At 54.0% G+C, this 21,334-nt stretch overlaps 1 protein-coding gene across 1 annotated transcript; it reads left to right on the plus strand.

Moving 5' to 3' along the window:
- The first annotated feature begins 61 nt into the window (after positions 1–61).
- On the plus strand, positions 62–20,722 carry LOC103284196 (NADH-cytochrome b5 reductase-like). The gene is made up of 7 exons (XM_054721187.1): positions 62–93; positions 3,580–3,863; positions 3,999–4,147; positions 7,359–7,446; positions 10,987–11,091; positions 14,113–14,316; positions 17,948–20,722. Exons 2-7 carry the CDS (start codon positions 3,672–3,674, stop codon positions 18,149–18,151), a joined length of 942 nt encoding a protein of 313 aa, XP_054577162.1. The 5' UTR covers positions 62–93; positions 3,580–3,671; the 3' UTR covers positions 18,152–20,722.
- The last annotated feature ends 612 nt before the right edge of the window (positions 20,723–21,334 follow it).

The following is a 21,334-nucleotide window of genomic DNA, read 5'->3' on the forward strand; positions in this document are numbered from 1 at the left end:
AATCAAGGCCAGGGCGTCCTTGTCTTGCCCCACCCTCAGGGGGCGGGAGGGAACAGGAAGGATCCGCAGGTGCAGGGAAGCCCCGCTGTGTAGGTGAGTGGTCGTGCTGGGGCAGGGACGGGACTAGAACACCTGGACCTCAAACCCGAACTCGGAGGAACCTGGGCCGCTAACAAGCAGCTGGAGCCTGGGCAGGGCACTTCCCTCTGAGCCCAGGGTTCTTTGCTGTAAAAACAGAATAGAAACGCCGAAGCTAGCGCACCTGTACAGCGCCCGCACCTAGTGGGTGCGCTGTGAGTGTCCTCTCCTCTCCACCCACTTCTCTCAGCTGCGGGCACTGTTACCGAGTCCCTCTCCGACGCCTGAGAGCGGCCCTGCCCTACACACCAGCGCCACGGCTCGGTTCCTAGTGCAGGCCTCTTCCCAGCGCCCAGAGGGACTGACTTGCCTCCCTTTCCCTCGGGAGTTCCCTTTCCGCCCCCTCGAAGCAAGCCAGAGCGATGGAGGCGGCCTTTGCTCCTTGAGCAACACCTAGTTATCACAGGCCCACTGTGATAGTTTAGTGGGAGAAACAGCAAGTAAACAAATAAGCAGTTGGAAAACACACACACACACACACACACACACACACACACACACACCCTGTCCCTTTCCCCAGTTTTCTCCTCTTTAACATTTAACACAAACATACTATATGTTTCCCGTTCTGATCTTATTTAATGGTTATCTCTCACTAGAATGTGAACTCCAGAGATTTCTGTTACTTCTCTGATATACCCACCCCCAGAACAGGGCCTGGCACATAGTAAATACATGTTTAACGAATGACTACTAATAGAAGCAAATAGTGTGCATGATAGAGAATGAGAAGGGGCGGTCCAAGGAGGGCCTCGGAGCGGAGGTGACCTTTAAGCAAGGCCTGAAGGGTGAGGAGAGTCATCCAGGTAGAGGCAACATGTGTCAAGGCATGGCTTAAAGGTGGTGCCTCTTAGACTGAAAAGGTAGAGACGGAAAGGAGGCATGAACCAGGTCTTGAAGATTCATGACTGACATGGCCAACTTCTCTACCAATTTCCAAAATAGCAGAGAAAGTGGGATTACTAAAACATGGAAAAGGTAAATTTAAGGCAAAGACTGGTAGGAATAACCCTCACAATGTATAGCTGCTTACAATAAATGGAGTTCTTTCCCTTATCTCACTTTATCTTTCTTTTAAATTTATCTTTATTGTTGAAAGTATTACAGATGTTTCCGTTGCTTTTGTGTGTGTTTTTCCCATTGACCCCCTCCTCCATCCACCTGCCACTCCCAAGCTTTCACCACACTATTGTCTGTGTCCGTGGGCTATACACATAAGTTCCCCAGTTACTCTCTCTCCCTCCTCACCCCCACCTTCCCTCTGAAATTCATCAGTCTGTTCATGGTTCTATTGCAGAGAGTAAGAAACTGGCATAGCCCGGCTGGCATGGCCCAGTGGTTGAGCATCGACCTATGAACCAGAAGGTCACAGTTCGATTCCCAGTCAGGGCACATGCCCAGGTTGTGGGCTCGATCCCCAGTGTGGGGCATGCAGGAAGCAGCCAATCAATGATTCTCTTTCATCATTAATGTTTCCCTCTCTCGCTCTCTCCCTCTCCCTTTCTCTCTGAAATCAATTAAAATAAAAAATAAAAAAATAAATTGATATAAAGAAGGGACCAGACCTCATTCCCTCATATACATACCTGGCACATCACATGCAATAAAAATGGGTCAAATTGATATAACACCATGCTAGGCTGCAAGCTCTGTGAAGATGGAGCCCATGTCCCCTTTACCTCTGCTGCAGCCCAGCACCTAGCTCTGTGCCTGGCTCCCAGACTTTATTTGTAAACGGAATGAGCACTCACCACTCACCGGAGCCTTCCAAATGCCAGGCCTGAGCTTGGTGGTAGAATACAGAAAGAAAATAACACACCACCCTTGCCTTCAAGGAGGTCCCAGCCTGCTAAGCCTTCCTGAAATAGCATCAGTAGTAGAACCAGGTTTTCTGAAGCCAAATCCTTTCCTCTATAAGAGATAGGTTTATTGCACACAGGGGGACTGCCCTTCTAAAACCAATGAGAGTAAGTGATAAGAAAATGTGGACAAACTCTGATCAGGAAGAGCCTTGGGCATCGGGCAAGAAGATTGGATTCAATCCAGTAGGCGATGGGGAGCTGTTAAAAGTTGCTAAGCAGGGGACTGGTGTCATCAGAGCTGGTGGCAGGTGCACTGATGGATGGTGTAGAGAGACCAGAAGCACATCCTTTGGGCCTGTGGGAAGCTCCAATATAAATGAATGTGGGAAGCAGGAAAAGGCCCTGTCCCACTAGCTCAGTTGATTAGTGTCGTTCCCTATACGACAACGTTGTGGGTTTGATCCCTGGTCAGGGGCACATATAAGAATGAACTAATGAATGCATGCATAGGTGGCACAATGAATCAATGTCTCTCCAATCTCTCTCTCTCTCTCTCTCCCTCCCCCTCTTCCTCTCTCTCAAAAAAAAAAAAAAATTCCTGGGAAGTGATTGGTAACCAAGAAACAGGACTTCCAGGTCCTCTGGCCAACTTAGTGGTTTAGCCCTCTGCCCTTCCACAAACTTGACCCACACCTTGATCCTAGCACTTTATGCACAAATGAAATTAGCGCCATTGGGAGGCTCTGGGGTGCCCATAAAATTCAGTGACAGTTTGGCAAGTTGGACCCCTGTTCTGTGACACCAGGCACTGAGAATTGGATGAAGACCGCCCCCACTCTTACCCCATTCTGTCCCATCCTCCAGAAGCATGAAATCTAGTGAGAAAGAGCACTAGCCTGGAGACATAAGAGACCCAGGTGTGCATAGCAACCTGCTAACCTTACCACTCCTGGCTTCCTGACCTGGGCCTCAGTTTTCTGTGAGATGAGGAAGAGCATGGATTGAGTGATGCAGTGCAAAGTGCTTGGCATAGACTCTGGCTCAGTTGGTGGCATCTGTTCTTTAGTGGTTATCACCCCTTTAGTGGATGACTCTCCCACAAGGCCAGGAGCTCCTCCAGAGCACAGACTAGGCTCACTCACCTCTGCATCCCAGCACCTCATTCAGCAGCCCCTATTCGTGTCTACGGCAGGAATGAATGAGAGGAAATCAAAGGCTGGAGCTCTTAGAGGTCGTTGCATTTTAGAGGAATGATATTTATATCAAATAATGTTCTGTGACATGAGATTTACCCTCAGTTCTATTCTCAGGCAAGAGGGAGAGGACATCCATCCTCTTTTACTTCGATTTGCCTGTGGAATTTTAAAGTATTTTAAAAATTCAATAAGATTTTCTATGTAAAGTGCTTAATCCAGCACTCAGAGCACAGGAAAAGGTCAGGAAACCTTGATGCCAGCTTTGATCTGTTCTTGTTTGCCTGCCTCCCCCTCCAGGCACCAGACTCCAGGGTGGTTCATCCCTGTCCTCAGTGCTCACACGGCTCATGCACGCACGCAAGGCATCTGCAAGCCTCAGGAGGATGGGAGGAGTCCGGTGACCAGAGTGTAACCACGTGTTTTCTCTCTCCCGGACCTTCCAGGGAACGGGGCCTGGGCCCGTGACTCTCACAGAGCCAGGCCTGCTCTGGGAAGAGCACCTGCTGTCCCCCCAGGCTGCCCGAGCCCTCTGACGATGGATGAGAGGGAGGAGGAGGAGGAGGAGGAAGCCTGGCTGCAGCTTCGGCCTGTGGAGCCCTTGCCCTCCCAGTGCTGCGGCAGTGGCTGTTCACCCTGTGTGTTCGACCTCTATGACCGAGACCTGGCGAGGTGGGAGGCAGCCCGAGCCAGCAAGGACAGAAGCCTGCTGAGAGGGAAGGAATCACCGGTAAGGGACTCCTCAGACAAGAGGGCGAGGGTGGCAGCATCTCTCTGGCCTCAGGTTTCCCTGGGGAAAGTGGGACAGATGCTGGCATGTCTCTTAAGTCCCACTTTCTAGCGGCGGGATATTTTCCTGTTGCAGAACTTCCCCTCCAGACTGAGCCCAGAGACGTTCCTGGCCTTCCGCATCAGTGCCATGGACAGACTCACTCAGGACACCTACCGTGTGCGGTTTGCACTGCCTGGGAGCAGCCAGCTCGGCCTGCGGCCTGGCCAGCACCTCATCCTACGGTACACTCAGGTAGTGGGAGGATCAAAGCTTTGCAGCCCTGCTTTGCCAGTTGCTAGCTGTGTGGCCTAGGGCGACTGCTTAACCCCCCACTAGTCATCTTCAAAGTAGACATAGTAATACATGATTCAGAGGGTTCTTGGGATTGAACAAGAATGCATTTTCATAATAAGTAATAAAAATAGCAAACACTAATAGCACATACTATCCAAGGGACAATTCTGTGTGCTTATGAGCTCGTTTAATTCTCACAGAACCCCGAGTGGTAGGTGCCGTTAGCATACCCGAGAAGAAACGGAAGTCACAGAGGTCTAGTAGCTTGCCCAAGGTCACACAGTCAGAAAATGGTGGAGCCAGGATTGGAAGGCAGGCAGTGTGGCTCTGGCGCCTGTGGTATTAACCCGTGTGATTTGCACCAGTCGATAGAGAGGACACTGTCTTTGAGAACAGGGGACTTGCCCAGTATCACATAGCTAGTAAGTTGTGGAGCCAGCATTCAAACTCAGACAGCCCAGCTCCTGAGTCACACTCTTAACCACTCCTCTGAAGTTTCTTCTTCCTCCCAGCCTACCTGTGTCCTCTCCTCCCGCCTTTGTCCCCACCTCCACCTGCCCAGCACAAAGACTCTTTGGGACCTCCAGGTGGAGGCCTCTGCCGGGCAGTTAACTCTGTGGATGTGAGGCTCAGCAGAGAGATCTGAGCTGCAGACGTGGACATGGGAATCATTGGCATCTACCTGGACAGCATTTGGGAGCATGTGGCGTGGAAAGCGGGAAGGGCGGGAAACCCAACCCTGGCTACTCTAGCATTTACGGTATTGGCAAGAGGAGGAAGAGCCAGCAAAGGAGACAGAAGGTGAAGAAGCCAGAGGATGAGGAAAACCAAGAGAGTGCATATTACTGGTCACACTCTGGCCACTCACCTTGCACTGACCCCTGGTGTTTGTGCCCATCTTGTTCTGGCCTGTGGCCTGGCTGGCAGTCCTTAAAGCTCACCATTCCCATGGATGGGAGGGGCCCGAGGGCAGGTCACAGCTCCATGCAACCGACCATAAATCAGGAACTCCCTCCCTCTCCACCACCACTCCAGTGACCTTCCTAACACATGCAGCTGACCATGTCGCTCGCTGTTCCAACACCTGTGCTCATGATGCCTACATAATGGCATCCTAACCCAGACTCCCAGCTTCCTTTCCCACCAAGTCTTCTCCCTCCCCCTGCTGCATATATGCCCCTTGTTCCAGCCTCATGATCCACTCACCAGTTCCTGCCCTACATCATCCAACCTCTAAGCTTTTGCCCAGCATTCCCCTGCCTGGAATTACTTCCCATCCTCACCTGTCAGTGGCCTGCTGGTCCTCTAAGCCCCAGCTCCAGGAGGCCCCTGAGGTTCCCAGTGCTCCCATGAGTCGCTGCTCCCTCCGTAGCATGTCCGTTTTACCTGTGGTAGCAAATGTCACCGAGCTCTTTGCATCCAAGCCCAGCTCCTGAGTCACACTCTTAACCACTCCACTGATTTCCGAGAGAGGAAGGGAGGGAGGGATAGAAACCTCAGTGATGAGAGAGAATCATTGATTGGCTGCCTCCTGCAGGCCCCCTACTGGGGATCGAGCCAGCAACCTGGGATATGCCTGACGGGGAATTGAACCCTAACCTCCTGGTCAGCACTCACTCACTGAGCTACACCAGCTGGGCAGGACAGGGCCTTTTACTAAAACCATTGCGTACATTGCAGGGCTGGAGAGAGGAGTGCTTGGGTGCTTCTGGGAAGCTCTGAGGAGTGGTGGTGAGGAACACGGCTCGGCAGTCAGAGCTGTGGGTGACCTTGGGCAAGTGGCTTTCCTTCTCTGAGCCTTGGGTTTTTCACTTGGGTTATTATTTGAATTAAATAAGATAATGCATATACTAGTAATATGCTTGGTGTGCAGTAGGCATGTAAGACAACAAGGGTGCTGTTACCATGACAATCATCTTGCACCTTTGTTGACAACGTTGTGCGGAGGATTTATACCTGCAGTTGGGCTTTGGACTAGGGCAGCGGTCGCCAACCTTTCGGACCTCACGGACCACCAGTTGGCGACCGCTAGACTAGGGCACCTTTGAGGGTCCTTCCCAATCTAATGAACCTGGCACATGGTAGTAAGTATTTAATAAACAACTTGTTAAAAACAGTTGTTTTTTATCTTTATCATTCTGTGGTTGAGAAGAAGTCAGAAAAAACACACATTGATGTCCTAAAGACAGCTCACATCATCAATGTACCCTTTTTAAAAAATATATGTTTTTATTGATTTTAGTGAGAGAGAAAGGGAGAGAGAGAAACATTGATCAGCCGCCTCCTGCATGCCCCCACCAGGGACTGAGCCCACAACCCTGGCATGCGCCTTGACCAAGAATCGTACTGGTGACCTCTTGGTGCATGGGTCAATACTCAACCACTGAGCAACACTGGCCGGGTATCAGTGTACCCTTTTTTTTTTTTTACAAGCAGTTTTTGTTGTACATATTTATTAGGTTCCTCAATGTACTCTTGAAGCACTTTCCCACCTGTAACCCAGGTGGGGGTACACCACAGGGACAAAGATGGTTGGCCCATTTTATCAAAGGGGCAGTTTCATATGGATCATAATTTATAGATGAACTAGAGTCCCGGTGCACAAAATTCATGTACTGGGGGGGGGGTCCCTCAGCCTGGCCTGCACCCTCTGTCAGTCCAGGAACCCACGCTCCTTACCGCCCGCCTGCTCGCTGCTCCTTACTGCTCAGCTTGCTGCTCCTTAGTGCTTCCCCGGAGGCAGGAGAAGCCCCTGCCACCGCTGCTCTGCTCGCCAGCCTGTGAGCCCGGCTTCTGACTGAGCCCCGCTCCCTCTGTGGGAGCGCACTGACCACCAGGGGCAGCTCCTGCATTGAGCATCTGCCCCCTGGTGGTCATGCACATCATAGTGACCAGTCGTTCTGTTGTTCGGCGGTAAAGGTCGCTTAGGCTTTTATATATAGGTGACCTGCGGGGGAGGCAGGGGGGACGGGGGCGCGATGCAGCCAGCATGGGGCAGCGGGGGACCCGGTGCTCTTTTCCCCTGCTCACCCCTCAGTGAGGACCACTGGGGATGACCAGGCCCACCTTTGCTTTCACCAGCCTGGTGGAGTGGATCCCAGGCGGGTTTGTTGAATGCCTGCCTGCCTGCCTGCCTGACTGAGTGCTTCTCTCTCCCAGAGGGATAGTAGATGGCTTAGAAATCCAGAGAGCCTACACACCCATCAGCCCTGCCAATGCAGAAGGCTACTTTGAAGTTTTAATCAAGGTGAGCTGACTCACACGATACTCTGAGCTGTGGATGGAAGCCCCCATTTGCTGGTTTGGGTGGGATGGGGCAGTTCCCACTGATGTGGAAGAGCCGGTGCTCACATGAAAGGAGCTGGCCCGAGGGAAGAGAGGGGACAGTGAAGAAGGGCTTCTCCCGTCTCCTTCCTGGTGAAGGGGTCTGCTCGACCCCCAACAGAGGGCTTATTCCTGACAGATTTTATGAAAAGGAGCCTCAGACTGAGCAAGTGAAAGCTGCTCCTCATTTTTGTGCCTGTCGATGGAGAGAGCACTGAGCCTTGGGGGCGGGTGGGACCCATTGTGAGCTGGGCATGGGGGTCCTCAGACAGAGGAGCAGCCAGAACAGGACAGTGTGTTAGACACATTGCCAGGAGGCCCCAGTACAGCACAGGGTGGCAGGAGCTATGGAAAGCAGGCTGGGCCTCCCTGCAGAAGATGCGGTATGTTTAAGTAAAGGAGTGGGAACCAGAGGGAAAGGTGGGCGGAAGCTCTAAGTGCTGGGGACTGCATGTGCCATGGAGAAGGAGGCCTGATGGGGGAACTGCTTATCATTTGTCCTGGAGCGGAAGGGGGCATGCAAGGAAAAGTGGGGTGTGGAGCACCTTGTGGACCACACTAACCTGAGATCACTTCTCGGGAAGGTGGGCAGGGGCTGGGGCATTTGAGTTGGGTCTTAAAGGAGGCGTAGAAATGGGCAGTGGCAGGGGATGGCATCGAGGCCAAGGGGATGGATAAGCAAAGGCAGGGAGAGGTGAAACAGAGCAGGGTCTTGTGGGAACTGTTCCCAGTGTGAATGGCAGGAGGAAAGGTGCTTGTGGGACAGCCAAGGTGGTGAGGGGGGATTGGCAGAGACGAGATGAACAAAGTGGGTTGGATACAAAATACCCCAGAGGCCCACGGAATAGGCACCTAATATATAAGAAGTCATGAAGGTCCAATTATGTGGAAAAAAATAATTAGGTGGAACTACCTGAAATTGCTGATACTCTAATATTTTTGACTTACAGAAACAGCAGTTTCATATGGGTCAGCCTAATACATAGCTCTAGATCATCATTTCCCAAATGCAGTCCTAGGGAACACCAGCGTTTAAGAATAGCTTTCACATCCTTTTATCTCCCTCATAGGACAGGGATTATCCCCATTTCATTGATAAGCAGACTAAGGCCCCGGGAGAACCTGAGGCTCCACAGCTAGTAAGTGTGGCAGATGGTGAGCCCTGGCCTCCTGACTCCAAGACCCCAGCACTGTCTCTGGCTCCCGCCTCCCCTGCCTGCCCTCAGAGCCCGAGTGTTTACTCCCTCACACATAAGCTTGGATGGGATCTCTTCTCCGCACAACTGTTTGTCTGGAAGATTCCACAAATCCTCTCCAAATGGCCTGCTTCCCCAAGCTGCTCGTCTGGGTGTGTTTCTGTTGAAAGGATAAGCCTAGAGACAGCTCCCTCCCAGCTGCAAGGCTGCGTTTCTGCTTTGTTTCCCAGAAAGCCTCTCTGTAGAGGGATGCTTAATTACCCCTAAGCCGCTGGCTAGGAAGAGCTGGAAATGTCTTTGCAAATTGGGAAGGCAGACGGTGTTAGGTTTACCCTCCCTGGTAGATGAGAAGGAGGAATTCCCAATTCTCAGGCACCTCCTGGGCACCAGGCACTGCTTCTGGCTTCATTGTTTCGTTTCAACCTCATAACCACCCTACAGAGTAGATCATCTCCCCATTTTACAGAGAGAGAAGCTGATACTCAGAGGGGTGATGTCATTCTCCCCAGGCCCCTTGGGGAATACAGTTCCAAGTGGAAGAACAAAAGTTCGGTGTCCGTCCTAGTTAACTAGTGTGTATTGAGCCAGGCTCTGTGTGGGCTGTGCCTCCCCTGAGACTAGGGCCAGAAAACTAGGTGTGCTCAGAGATAGCCTCCAGCAAGGTAGGGAACTGTAGCTTCCCTCCCAGACCTCTTCCAGGTGAGCCAAGCAAGGACTTCCGTGGCGTTAGGCACATGGTGTCTAAGGAAGTCAGGGGTGGTACTAGAGGTGGCTGTGGGTGCTTAAAAGCATGTCTGGTGACCAAAGCCCAGTCTGGTTATAATCTCATATCACACACTCTCCCAGTCCTGTGGTTCAGTGCTTCCCTCCTACCCCCCTCCCCCCCCTACTGTGTCCACTTGCTGTTCCCAGCACATGACCTGGGCTGTCCTACCCCTGCCCATACCAAACTTGTTGCCCAGAGTCCTCTCTTCCTCTCCCTCCCATTCCCAGAGAATTCCATCTTACCCAGTTTTCAAGGTCCAACCCAAACGTTTCCTCTTCCAGGAAGCTATTCTTTTTAAAATATATAATTTTTATTAATTTCAGAGAGGAAAAGAGAGGGAGAGAGAGATAAAAACATCAATGATGAGAGAGAATCATTGGTCAGCTGCCTCCTGCACGCCCCCTACTGGGGATCAAGCCCACAACCAGGGTATGTGCCCTTGACCAGAATCGAACCTGGGACCCTTCAGTCCACAGGCTGATGCTCTGTCCACTGAGCCAAACCGTCTAGGGCCGGGAAGCTATTCTTGATCCTGCTCCATTGGAAGTGACTGCACCTCTTCAGTGTTCTCCCAGCACTTTATCCTTCTCGTGCAGTATTAGGTAGTCTCTACCGTGTGTATGTCTGAGACAGGTTCCTCCTGGATTGTGAGCTCCTTAAAGGGAGGGCCTGAATCTGAATAACGGAGTGATTGATCGATTCGCTCACTCATTCATTCGTTCATTCATATATTTATGGCTGCCTTCATGGAGCTTCAGGTCCAGCTGTCTTCCCTGCAGCCTCAGCATGGTGCCTGGCTCAGCGTGGGCAGGCCCTCAGAACATGTAGACTGCCTCCCGTGGAGGACTCTCCACATCCTTCATTTTTTCATCCAGTGTAGGGTAATGCTGAGATTTCAAATGAGTGGTCTACACACTGATCCCAGCCCGTAATTGCATTTGGTTTTGGCCTGTAGAGTGTTTTTAAAAAATTTGACTTAATTGCTGACGTTTCAAAAATGGGAGATTTAACATAAAAATATGGATGTTTTGCTCCCGTGGGAAATCAGGTCTGGCATCATCAGCCCCACGACCTGTACTGGAGTCTACAAAGTGGCTTCTTCCTTTAGAAGGAGCGTTCACTCCCCCATGTACCACAGTCCCTACCGTTCCCTGCTGCCCTCTGGTACTGCGACTGAGTGTCAGTTGTCACTGACCATTTCGTACCCAGCTCTTCACTCAGTTATGTTACCTGTATGGGCCCTGGGTTATGTGGGTTGAGACCTCTGCAGTTAAAGCTGAAGGCCCTATGGATTCTCATCCCAGCCTCGCCATGTCCCTTCTGTGTAAGCTCTGAAAATTGGGAACGACAGTACCAATTCTGTGGGATGAGGAGGAGGATTAAGTGAGATGCCACTTGTAACGTATTTAGCATTGCGGAAAGGGCTCCGCAGGAGTGGCTGGTGTGGTTTGGATCGGCTGCGTTGCCCATCCCGATGAGGTCTCCCTGTGTTTGCTCCCAGTGCTACCAGACGGGGCTCATGTCCCGGTATGTTGAGTCCTTGAGAGCAGGAGACACGGCTTTCTGGCGAGGACCTTTCGGGAACTTCTTCTATAAACCAAACCAGGTCAGTGCCAGCACACTGGATCCTCAGGAGACCCCCCTCCCTTTCTCCCTCTCCCCTCCGCACCCCAGCTTAGCCTCCAGGACTGCAGCTTCCAGTTTGGGGTTTCTGCGTCTCACTGTACCATTCTTCCTGAGCCCAAACCCAAGCCCGAGAGTGTCCTTGGGGCTGGACATGGGAGGCGATGGAATAGGCACTAAGAAATAAAATTGCCTGCCCGTGCTCCAGAACTGTCCATGACTGCCCATCTCTTAGAAAACTCAGACTCACGTACTTGGTATTTAAGACCCCGATTCCATCTCACCCTCACATATCTTTCCAGATGCACATTCCTGTTTCAAGACCACAGAGACTGCCCCCTAATTCTGTCTCATGGCTCGCTGCCTGGGAGGCCACTGCTTCCCAGCCGGGAAGGCTCTTCTCCTTATCTCCATGCTACGCTCAGAGCCTTCCCTCGTGTTCCCAGGAGGAATCAGTAATTTTGCATCAGTTGGTGCATATCTGGAAGGCAGTTTGGCAGTAGGAAGAGTCTTAAAAATCTCTGACCCAGTAATTCCACTTCTGGAAGTCTGTCTGTGGAAGGAATCCAAAGTGCTGACTCTTGCACATGTTCATTGCAGCTTTATTGATGATAACAAGAAATTGGAGATAGCTGAGTATTCAACCACAGGGGAACATTTAAGTACACTGGGTTACAGGTACTTAAAAGAATTATCCTGGATTTTAAAATTATGTTTATAATTGATATTGAATGTTTATGTTATAAGATCAAGTGACAAACACTGGGCACAAAACTGAATAGACACCAGCCTGGGAAACTAAGTTAAAATGCACAGAAAAAAAAAATATGGGAAGAAAATGCAATTAAATGATAGCATTATTTCAGCTCTGGGTGATGAAATAAGGGGTGATTTTTATTTTCTTCATTATACTTTCCAAATTCTCCGTGATGAACACCTATTACCTTTCTAATTAGGAAAACAAAGTAAAACAAAAAAACAAGGAAGAGAATGAGTCATTCCTCTCCATTCTTTTTGTTTAAGTTAAAAATAGCTTTTATTGTTTGTTTTTCCTTATTATAAATGCAATACATGTTCATTACAAAAAAAATCAGCAGATACGGTATATAGAGAGGCAATAAGAAGAAAATAAAGACACCTGCAGGCCATCTACCCAGACATATCAGTCTTACTACCTTGGCATGTATCCTTCTAGATCAGTGGTCGGCAAACTGCGGTTTGCCACTCGGTTGACTAATGAGTTTGCCGGCCACTGTTCTAGATAGATCCTCTTCCGTGCATCAGTGTATGTACAAGTGCACACACCTTTGTGCGTATAGTGACATCACGCACGTAGGTGCCAGGCTCTGATGTGAATCCTCACAACAGCTCCTAGTTCTGCTACCCTCATTTTACAGATAAGGGCTGTGCATATATATATAGATTTATATATATATAAAGTATATTTTTTATTGATTTCAGAGAGGAAGGAAGAGGGAAAGAGAGAGATAGAAACATCAATGATTAGAGAGAATCATTGATTTCCTGCCTCCTGTATGCCCCCACTGGGGATTGAGCCTGCAACCCGGGCATGTGCCCTGACCAGGAATCGAACCGTGACTTCTTGGTTCATAGGTGAACGCTCAACCACTGAGCCATGCTGGCCAGGCAGGGTGTGCATATGTTAATACTCTTCTACAATATTCTCCTAGTGTTAACCATTTTCAGCCTTGCATTTTAGTTGAGGATGTCCCTGTGTCCCCCAGACCTAAGAGCAGGCACTGAGGATCTTCCGTTTTCTCCCAACCTTGAGGTGCGCCTGATGAAGGTTATCTTCACCACCTTTTCTGGGTGGAACCTCTCCATGCCTCGTGGCTGCTCCTCTGCATCCACAGAACACGATGGAAAGCCCCTGCACTTCCTGTCTAGGGAGGATGTAGGGCCCAGCAGTGAGGAAGAAGAGATGGGGTCCCACACATTGACACTGGCCCCTGAGGAGGCTTGGGTGCTCAGCCCTCTTCCCGGCCCTGTCTTGCTGCTCTGCAGTTGTCTTCATTGCAGATGGACATCAAGTCAGCCTGGAGGACTGACACGTTAGCATGGATCTGTGTGTTCCTCCACACACGTTCCCATGTCTTCATCCAGGGCCGGGCCCTTGCTGAACCCTGGGGCCCAAAATGGGTCGGACAGGACCCCTGTACTCCAGAAGCTCATGGTCTAACGGGGAGACTGACACCCCCACAGATGACAACAGCACAGCATGGCCAGTGTTGTGAGGCAGGTCCATAGGGGGCTGTGGGGAAACCAGGAAGGACCCCTCACCTGTCCCTGGCTCAGGGAAGGCTTCCCAGGGGAGCCCCTGAGCAGCAGTGGGAGGAGGAGGACCAGGGTAGGCTAAAGACTGGAAGACTGGCAGGCAGGGATTCGGGGCTGGATGGCGTGGCCGCAGTAGGGGCTCAGAAAGGGGAAGGAATCTATGGAAAGGATCTTTGTAGTCTGGAGAGGAGCAGGCTCAGGTTTCCAAACCTGTGCCCCGAGACCTCTGCAGGGCTGCCCTGGCACAGAGGAAACAGCCCGAGTGCAGGGCCGGCATGGCGGCCGTGGGCAAGGCTGAGCTGAGAGCAGGTTTTAGCTCCATGTGAGGTGGGAAGACCTCCCTGGCAAAGGGGGTCAGTCCGTAATAGAGCAAACTGACTTGCAAGGTAATGGGCTACCTGTCAGCAGAAGCAGGTCAGAGTCCTGTGGGGATGCTTTAGCAGGAAAACAAACCACTGTAGGATGGGCTACACCCTCGTGCTCCCTTTCAGCACCAGATTCCTTGATTTCTGTTAACACGGACCTTCCAAGCTGTAGACTAACAAGCAAGGTGGTATCCGAGAGGAGGCCGAGGGGGTCACTCAGAGGGATGAGCACTAGGAAGGGCAGGGCCCTCCGGTTCAGGCAAGCCCAAGAATAGCCCCGAAGTGGGTGGGTGCGGTGAGACCCCCCCCCAACCCTTCCTGTCTATACCCCTCCTGTTCCCCAGTATGGTGAGCTGCTCATGCTGGCTTCGGGCACCGGCCTGGCCCCCATGGTGCCCCTCCTGCACAGCATCACGGACAACGCGGAGGACGAGACCTTTGTCACCCTGGTCGGCTGCTTCAAGACCTTTGAGGGCATCTACTTGAAAACCTTCCTGCAAGAGCAGGCCCGCTTCTGGAACGTCCGCACCTTCTTTGTTCTCAGCCAGGTAAGCCCAGGGCGGTGACTTCCTTTCCCGATTGCGACTGCACTCTGCACCTGTCCCGAGGCTGCTGTGGCCGCTGCGCCCAGGCTGCAATGATCCCGCCCCTGGTGGAATCCCCACCGTGCGCCTGGCAGGGAGCTCATTATGCAGATGAGGAAACATGCTCAGGATGGTGGAGGTGCTGCTGGATGGGGTACGGCCCAGGATTTGAGCCTGGGACTCTCTGACTCCAGAGCTCCAGCTCTCACCCATCATGCTTTGCTGCCTGTCATCCGCCCTCTGGCATCAGCAGTTGTGTGATTTGGGGGTCTGGTTGTGGAGTGAGTGGCCAGACCACAGAACTCCTTGAGGCCGTGATCAACTCCTTGAGGCAGGGTCCACCTGTCTGGATCACCACACTCCTCAGTGCTTAGCACAGTGCCAGGCACAGAGCAGGCACTCCCTCCGTCCGAGCCCACTGTGATTCTTAGGGTCCCTGCCACATCACTTTGCCCCTGCCTAGGAGGAAAGCTGCTTTCCAACTCCCCTGGCTGCAAACACTCTAGTTGGAAGCGATTCTGCCTCCTGGCCCCCCTGCCTCTGGTTCCCCATCCCCTCATTCACTCAGGCCTTCCCAGCCCTGCCCCTGTGGGCCCTAATAGCATGGGGGCCCATCATGCCCCTTATGTCAAGCCCAGCCCTTAGCTCTCTCTGTTCACCTGCCTTCCCCTGTCAGGAGCTTTATTTCTCTCTCCTGCAGCCCTGGGTTTGGGTGCCCTGCTGGCGCCTCCCTCCATGCTCTGTTGCTCAGGGTCAGCCTCATTGCCCTGTACTTTGGACCCCCCTTCTCATCAGTTTCCTCTTTGAGTCAGCTTTAGAGTGTCCCTAAAGACATCTGTGATCCTTGACATGTGGCCGGGTGGGCGTGTCAGGAAACTGGGTTTCCCTTTCCAATACCAGAGGTCCGGGGATCCCCAGGGGCCCGGGTCTGCTGGCCTGTCCATGGGACAGAGTTGTCGAGAGGGTCGTGCTTGGTGAACGTGAGCAGCAGCAGCAGTGCCCAGGCAGGGGAACGAAGCAGAAGGCCGATGCAGCCTGAGGGAGGGGGTGAGGGAAAGGCCACTGCTGCCCGGCAGCACCCTCTCCCCAGCCCGAGGGCCTGGTCAGGGAGGGTGGCAGCTGGGGCAGGAAGCTGGCACCTGGCAGAATCGCCCCGGCTTCCTTTTTCCAAACCACATGCTAGGTGCATGATGAAAAAATGAGGATGACCTGCTCTCTTCCATCCAGGCATCATCTGTTTATGGGAGACAGCCACAGGGATGGCTGACAATGGCTTCCCCTCCTTGAGCTCTTTCTCTGGCACTATTCTAAGCATTTTATGTGTGTTAACTCATGTAAACCCCCACCACAATCTTAGGAGTTTTGTGCTGCCATCACGTCCATTGTACAGATGTGAAAACTGAGGCTCAGGAGATTTAAGAACCTTGCCCAAGGTAACAGCAAGTTGGTGGAAAGCTGGATGTGAATCCTGGTGGTCCTACTCCAGAGGCCCTGCCCTTACTGCTCATCAGTATTAGACAGCACAGGGCTGGGTGCTGCTGAGGGTGTTCAGGATGCTGCAGCAAGCAGGGAGGGTTTCACAGAGGAGGTGGCACCCGAACCTGGGCTTGTGGGTAGAGTTCAAGTTCACCAGCAGTAGAGGGCCTTCAGCCTTGAGCTGGGGCTTGGATGATGCCGGGGGCCTGGGATGGGTCAGGCGAGTGGGCTGGCCATCAGTGGCAGGGATGATGGAGTGAGAGGCACCTCCTGCTCGTCCGCACTCCCTCCACTCAGGATGCTCCCTCTCCTGCCTGGTTGCAGCGACAGCTTGAATCTTCAAGCGTCTCCCTGCTCCAGACACCCGCCCTGTTGATTTGTCCTTCATCCTGCAGCTGGGAGGGCAACTCTGACACACCTCCGCCTGCTTCCAGCCCTTCCCTGTCTCCCCACTGCTCTCAGCCCGCATGGCCGTGCCCGTCCTCTGCCGCCTTGTCCCCAGGCACGCCCTCCCTGCGTGCTGCATTCTGGTGGCACTGGTCTGCTGAGCTTGCAGGTGTCTGCTCTTCTGGCTGCTGGGCCTGTGCTCACCACCGTTCCCTTTGCCAGGAGTACTCCTCCCCACTTCTTCACCCAACACCTACTCATCCCTCATCTCCGCTGAGGTAATGCCATGCAGGAAGCGGGAAGCGCTCCCTGAGCCCCGGGCTGGAGAGATGTTTCACCTGTCACTGCCTGGGCTCTGCTCCTTCCCAGCACATTGTTTACCGTCCCCTCCCCACCTGAGCAGTAACCAGACCCTGTGCATCTCGGGGTGTGCAGCTGAGGAGGGCTGAGCCAGCCTAACTGGTCTGAGGGAATCGGGCAGTGGGAAGGAGAGGGGAGGCCAATGGTTCCTGCCCTCAAGGGCCCAGAGGGTGTGTGAGAGCATGGAGAGAGCCGGGAAGATCCAGGTCCTCAGAGGACACCCTGTCTGTACCACATTGCTGTCCTCAGAGGGCCCCAGGGTCAGAGGAGCTCTGTGAGGTGGGCTCCCAGGCTCTGGCCTGCACCTGAGATTAGAGGCTGCCCTCTCAGAGCCTCTGCCAGGTTTCTCATCACTCCACTCTCACCACACTGGCTCAGAGAGGTCACTGTCACTCAGCCAGGCGTGGCAGCAAGTCACATTCCAACCCCAACCCGAACCCGAACCCCTCTCTCCTCCTGCCTCTGCTTAGCCAGGAACTAGAAGCTCAGAGGTCTGAGTAGTCCCATTCTGTTGGTTTTTGTTTGTTTGTTTTGGGTACTGGTTATGAGTTCTTCGTTCAAGTTCTTCAAACTATACATACTCAGTGATTCCTACCGTTTTCTATCCGTATGTTATACTTCGGTAAAATGTTTACCTAAAGAAATTCCTCCAAGTCGGCCGGCAGCGGAGCTTTCCTTTGGTGGCCCTGAGGCTCAAAGCCTCAGCCCAGGCCCGAAGCACAGGAGGAGCCGGCCCTGGTCCCTCGGCTCTGTGCGCCCCGGACCACCTCCAGCCTTTCCCGTGAGAGAAACAGACCCCTCTCCTGGGCAAGGCGCTGCTGCTGGGAGCTCTGATCTGCACGGGCAGCACGAGGCCAGGAACCGTGCCTGTTCAGAGCAGCTGCCCTGTCCCCAGGCCTAGCACAGTGCTAGGCACAGAGTGACCACCCAGTCAATACTGGTAAACCAGCAAGTTAACTGACGCCTTAAAACAGATGAACGCCAGTTATGCTCCCAGGGTGACGGTGTGGACAACCTTGGAGAGATGCTGGGAGACCCACAGTAATGGGAGAAAACACTCCCCCCAGGGAGACCCCCAAGAGGCAGTGAGGAATAGTGAGGCCTGAGTTCTGCCTCTGCTCCTACCTCACTGTGTGGCCCCCAGAATGTCCCTCCTCCCTGTGCCTCCCCTGTTGTAGGAGGGTAACTACCTACCTACAGGCTGGCGGTGGGGGTGCTGTGTCCAGCGTGAGCAAGTGCCTGACTTGTGGTAGGGCTAGGTGAAGGTTACCTTCCCATCCCCTCTGCCTCAGTTTCCTCATTGGGCAAGGATAGCTGTGTGTGAACTCTAAGGACCCCCAGTAGTCACCCCCACTGTTTCTCATCATCCCAGGAGAACTCCCCGGAGCAGCTTCCCTGGAGTTACCGGGAGAAGACCCGCTTTGGCCGCCTGGGCCAGGACCTGATCGAAGAGCTGGTTGGCTCCTGCCGGAGAAAGCCGTTTGCGTTGGTCTGTGGCTCGGCTGAGTTTACCAAGGACATGGCCAGGTGCCTGCTGCGTGCGGGCCTGGCCGAGGACTCCTACTTCCTCTTCTAGGCCTGGCCCCCCTTAAAGCCCAGGCCAGGGGCCTGCCAGTGAGACCCAGGGAGGAACACAGGCCGGAATCAGAAAACGCGACAGAAGACCACAGCTGACTCGCCACGTGATCTCCGCGGCTCTCTGTACCTCCGTGCACCTGTATCTCATCTGCTGCCTCCCTCAGCAGGCATCCTGCAGTGTGGAGGGGGTGGCAGGATCCTGGGGAGGAGTAGCCAGCTGGGAGTCAGGAAGGACTTCCTGGAGGAGTCCTGGTCCAGGCTGAGCGGCAGGAGGAGGAGGGGTTGGTGGGAGGAGGGGCCAGAAGCGCTCCCCTGGTTCCTCAGGTTAGAGGGCTTGTGTGGGCTCCCATTAGACCATGCCCTGTGCTTCCCCTGGGGACGGAATCCCTGGGAGGCCTCAGGGCTGGCTCAGTGACTGTCCATTACTGTGCAGGGAATGACCACAACGGCGGCTGAGAGCTCTTTGGAGGAGGAACTTGCCTTCTGTGCCTCCAGGGCCAGGGGCCTGACACAAGGACGGTCTTGGGGTCTGTGACCTGACCCCATTCCCGGAGCAGTGAGGTGGGGCTTTGGGTTACCTTTGTTTTGTATTGGCCCTGGGCCTTCCCTGCCGCGAAGGGCTTCGCTCAGTCTCCCTTCCCTAGAGCCCAGCCCAGAGTCCTTTTTCCAGCCAAAGAGCCACAGACACAAATGCCCCTCCTCCTGCAGGCAGCCAGCTCAGCCCTCCCTTCAGCTCTGGTGCCCTGGCGACGGTTGCTATGGAGATCTAAAGATAGAGCAGGAGTCAGGAGACCTGGGTCCTTCTCCCTGCTCTGCCCACTGAGTGGATGCTGACTCTGATCCACCCACCCCTCCCGTCCACCCCCGCCCCCTCCATCCTGCGTGGGGCGTGCCCTCCCCGGGGAAGCGGGCGCCCCTGGGCAGCGCACTGCAGCTAATGAATTCTGCCTTTCGCAGCCAGGCTCCAGTGCCTGCACCAGCTCAAGCTGGCTACAGGCAGTCCCAGAATCAGAATGTGAAGTCACTGAGCCTCAGGATGAGAGAACCAGAGAATCATCTAGTTAGAATTTTACCGTCAGACAACCCCAGTCCTCCTCATGTCAGAGGTTAAAGTTCAGGACTCCCGAGAGCACCTAGTCTGCCAGGCTCGTTGCGTCAGTGGGGAAACTGAGGGCCGATGAGGCTGAGTGACCAGACCAAGGAAAACCGTTCACGGCGGGGCCAGCACCGGAAGCCAGGTCTCCGAGTGGCAGCCTGTGCTCAGTGGTTTTCAAACTGGGCTCCGCAGGACACGAGGGTTCCTGCTGCGGCAGCAGTGACGGGATGGCCAGACGGGGTCTCAGGCCCCCCTTCAGTCAGAGCAGCCTTATTTTTATTCTGTTTATGTTTGGGAGCTGGGATTAATTTTCACTTGAGAAAAAAAGTGCTTCCTTGCACCGCCCCAAAAGTTGCAACAAATCTGTGTTCGGTGCCACGTTCAGTAACTAATCATGACAAGCAGTTGGGGGTGTTGCCAAGGGTTTCAAAGGCTACAATTCTGTGGTCAGATATGTGGGGGATACTGACTGTGACCTTCACGGAGAATCACGTGTACACGAGGGCAGGAAAGGCTCTGAAAGTCCAGTGGTAAAGAAACTTCTTCACTGTGGGCCGTTGTCCACTGGAGTCTGTGAGCTGGCGCTCCCTGGGATGTGCCTGGGAAAGCGGGGCTGTCCAGCACCTCCTTTTAGCGCCGTGCCGTGTGGGGAGGCTGCGCTGCGTCAGGCCCAGCAGGAACTGTGCTCTCCTTTGGCCTCGCCTGTGACGTGGACAAGACACGTTTCCTCTCTCGGGGCCTCGGAAATCTGGGCGTCTTCCCCTCGCTCTCCTCTCCCTCAGCTCATCTCGCTGGCTCTCCTCACAGGGACTCCTGGGGGTCCTGTTATGGGCCAGGCTCCGTTGTAGGCACCGAGGAAGCGACAGGGAAAGGCAGGTGAGTTCTAGGAAGCTCCTCCCCGGAGCTGACAGCCCGAAAGGAGAGCAGGCGTGAACCTGTAATGCCAGGGCCGCGTGTTCTGGGCAGGGACGTGGGGAGTGCTGGTAGAGTGGACGGCGAGGGAGAGGGGCCTCCCTGCACTGAGTGGAGAGGCCCCAAAGGTAATCCCCTCACCCATAAGGCTGGTTGGGGTCCCTGCTTGAGGGGTGGGGAGTCTGGGGCAGTTCTTGTGTCTGTTTTGTCCCCTTTAGATCCTTGACGTGTAGATATCACAAGGCCATTACAGCCCCTCGTCCCAACAGCCCCTCTCGTCCTGTAATGTCACCCTCCCCTCCCCCTTGCTCCATGCGGACCTGTGCCGCCTGGATACAGTGGGGTCTCTCCCCAGGGGCCATGGTAAGGCCCCAGCCGTGCCTTGGTGCCGAGATGCCAACAGCAGATGTCGTCCGGAAACGAGAGCTCGTGGCCTTGCTGTGCCTCGCAGGACGCTACGTGAGCCCAGGAAGAGGACTGGCTGGGAGATGTGGGAATGCACCTCTGAATCAGGGGCGAGGCTCCCATCAGCGGCCCACTGCCGCCGCCTCTCCTGATAATGCCCCGCCACCATCTGGGTGGCGGCAGCACAGTGACAGCGGCCTCAGCCCAGCCTTCACCATGTCGTGCTGCACCCACCGCTCGAGCGACCTCACGGGTCTCCCGGCCTCCAGCCTCTCCCCACGCCCCTCTCACACTGCAGCCAGACCATTCCTTTTCACTGTGGTGAGGACACTTAACGTGAGATCGGCCCTCGTAACACGTTTTCAAGTGGACAGTGCGTTGTTGTTGACTGTGGGCACAGCCCTCCAGCGCTCCTTCAGACCCCTGTTCCTCACACACATCTGAGCCTGTCACTCCCGTGCGTAAGATCCCCCGGTGGCTCCCTGCCACCCTCGGGATACGGCCTCTCAGCTGTTCACCTTTGCAGACTTCCTTTATACTGACCCCTGGCCCCCCGACCCCCAGCTCGTGTGTTCCAGCTTGTTCTCTTGCATCAGTCATTCCCTTCCCATTGGCTGCTCCCCTGCCCGGGCCACCCTGCCGTCCTGTCGCCACGCGCCTTGGCCGCCTTGTTTTCTGAGGGCTCAGCTCAGTGTCACTCCCTCTCGAAGCCTCTCCTCCTCTGCCCTCCAGGCCGGAGGAGTGGGCAGGCTCACGTGTTCCGTGTGG

This window comes from Eptesicus fuscus, chromosome 9, assembly GCF_027574615.1.
Source record: "Eptesicus fuscus isolate TK198812 chromosome 9, DD_ASM_mEF_20220401, whole genome shotgun sequence".
NCBI lineage: Eukaryota > Metazoa > Chordata > Mammalia > Chiroptera > Vespertilionidae > Eptesicus > Eptesicus fuscus.

What these genes read in the sequence shown, in the direction of transcription:
- LOC103284196 (XM_054721187.1), top strand. Translation starts at nt 3,672, where the DNA reads ATGGATGAGAGGGAGGAGGAGGAGGAGGAGGAAGCCTGGCTGCAGCTT. An exon ending in TGAGAGGGAAGGAATCACCG is followed by an intron (nt 3,864 to 3,998) that starts GTAAGGGACTCC and finishes TTCCTGTTGCAG; the next exon opens with AACTTCCCCTCCAGACTGAG. An exon ending in TCTTCTATAAACCAAACCAG is followed by an intron (nt 11,092 to 14,112) that starts GTCAGTGCCAGC and finishes CCTGTTCCCCAG; the next exon opens with TATGGTGAGCTGCTCATGCT.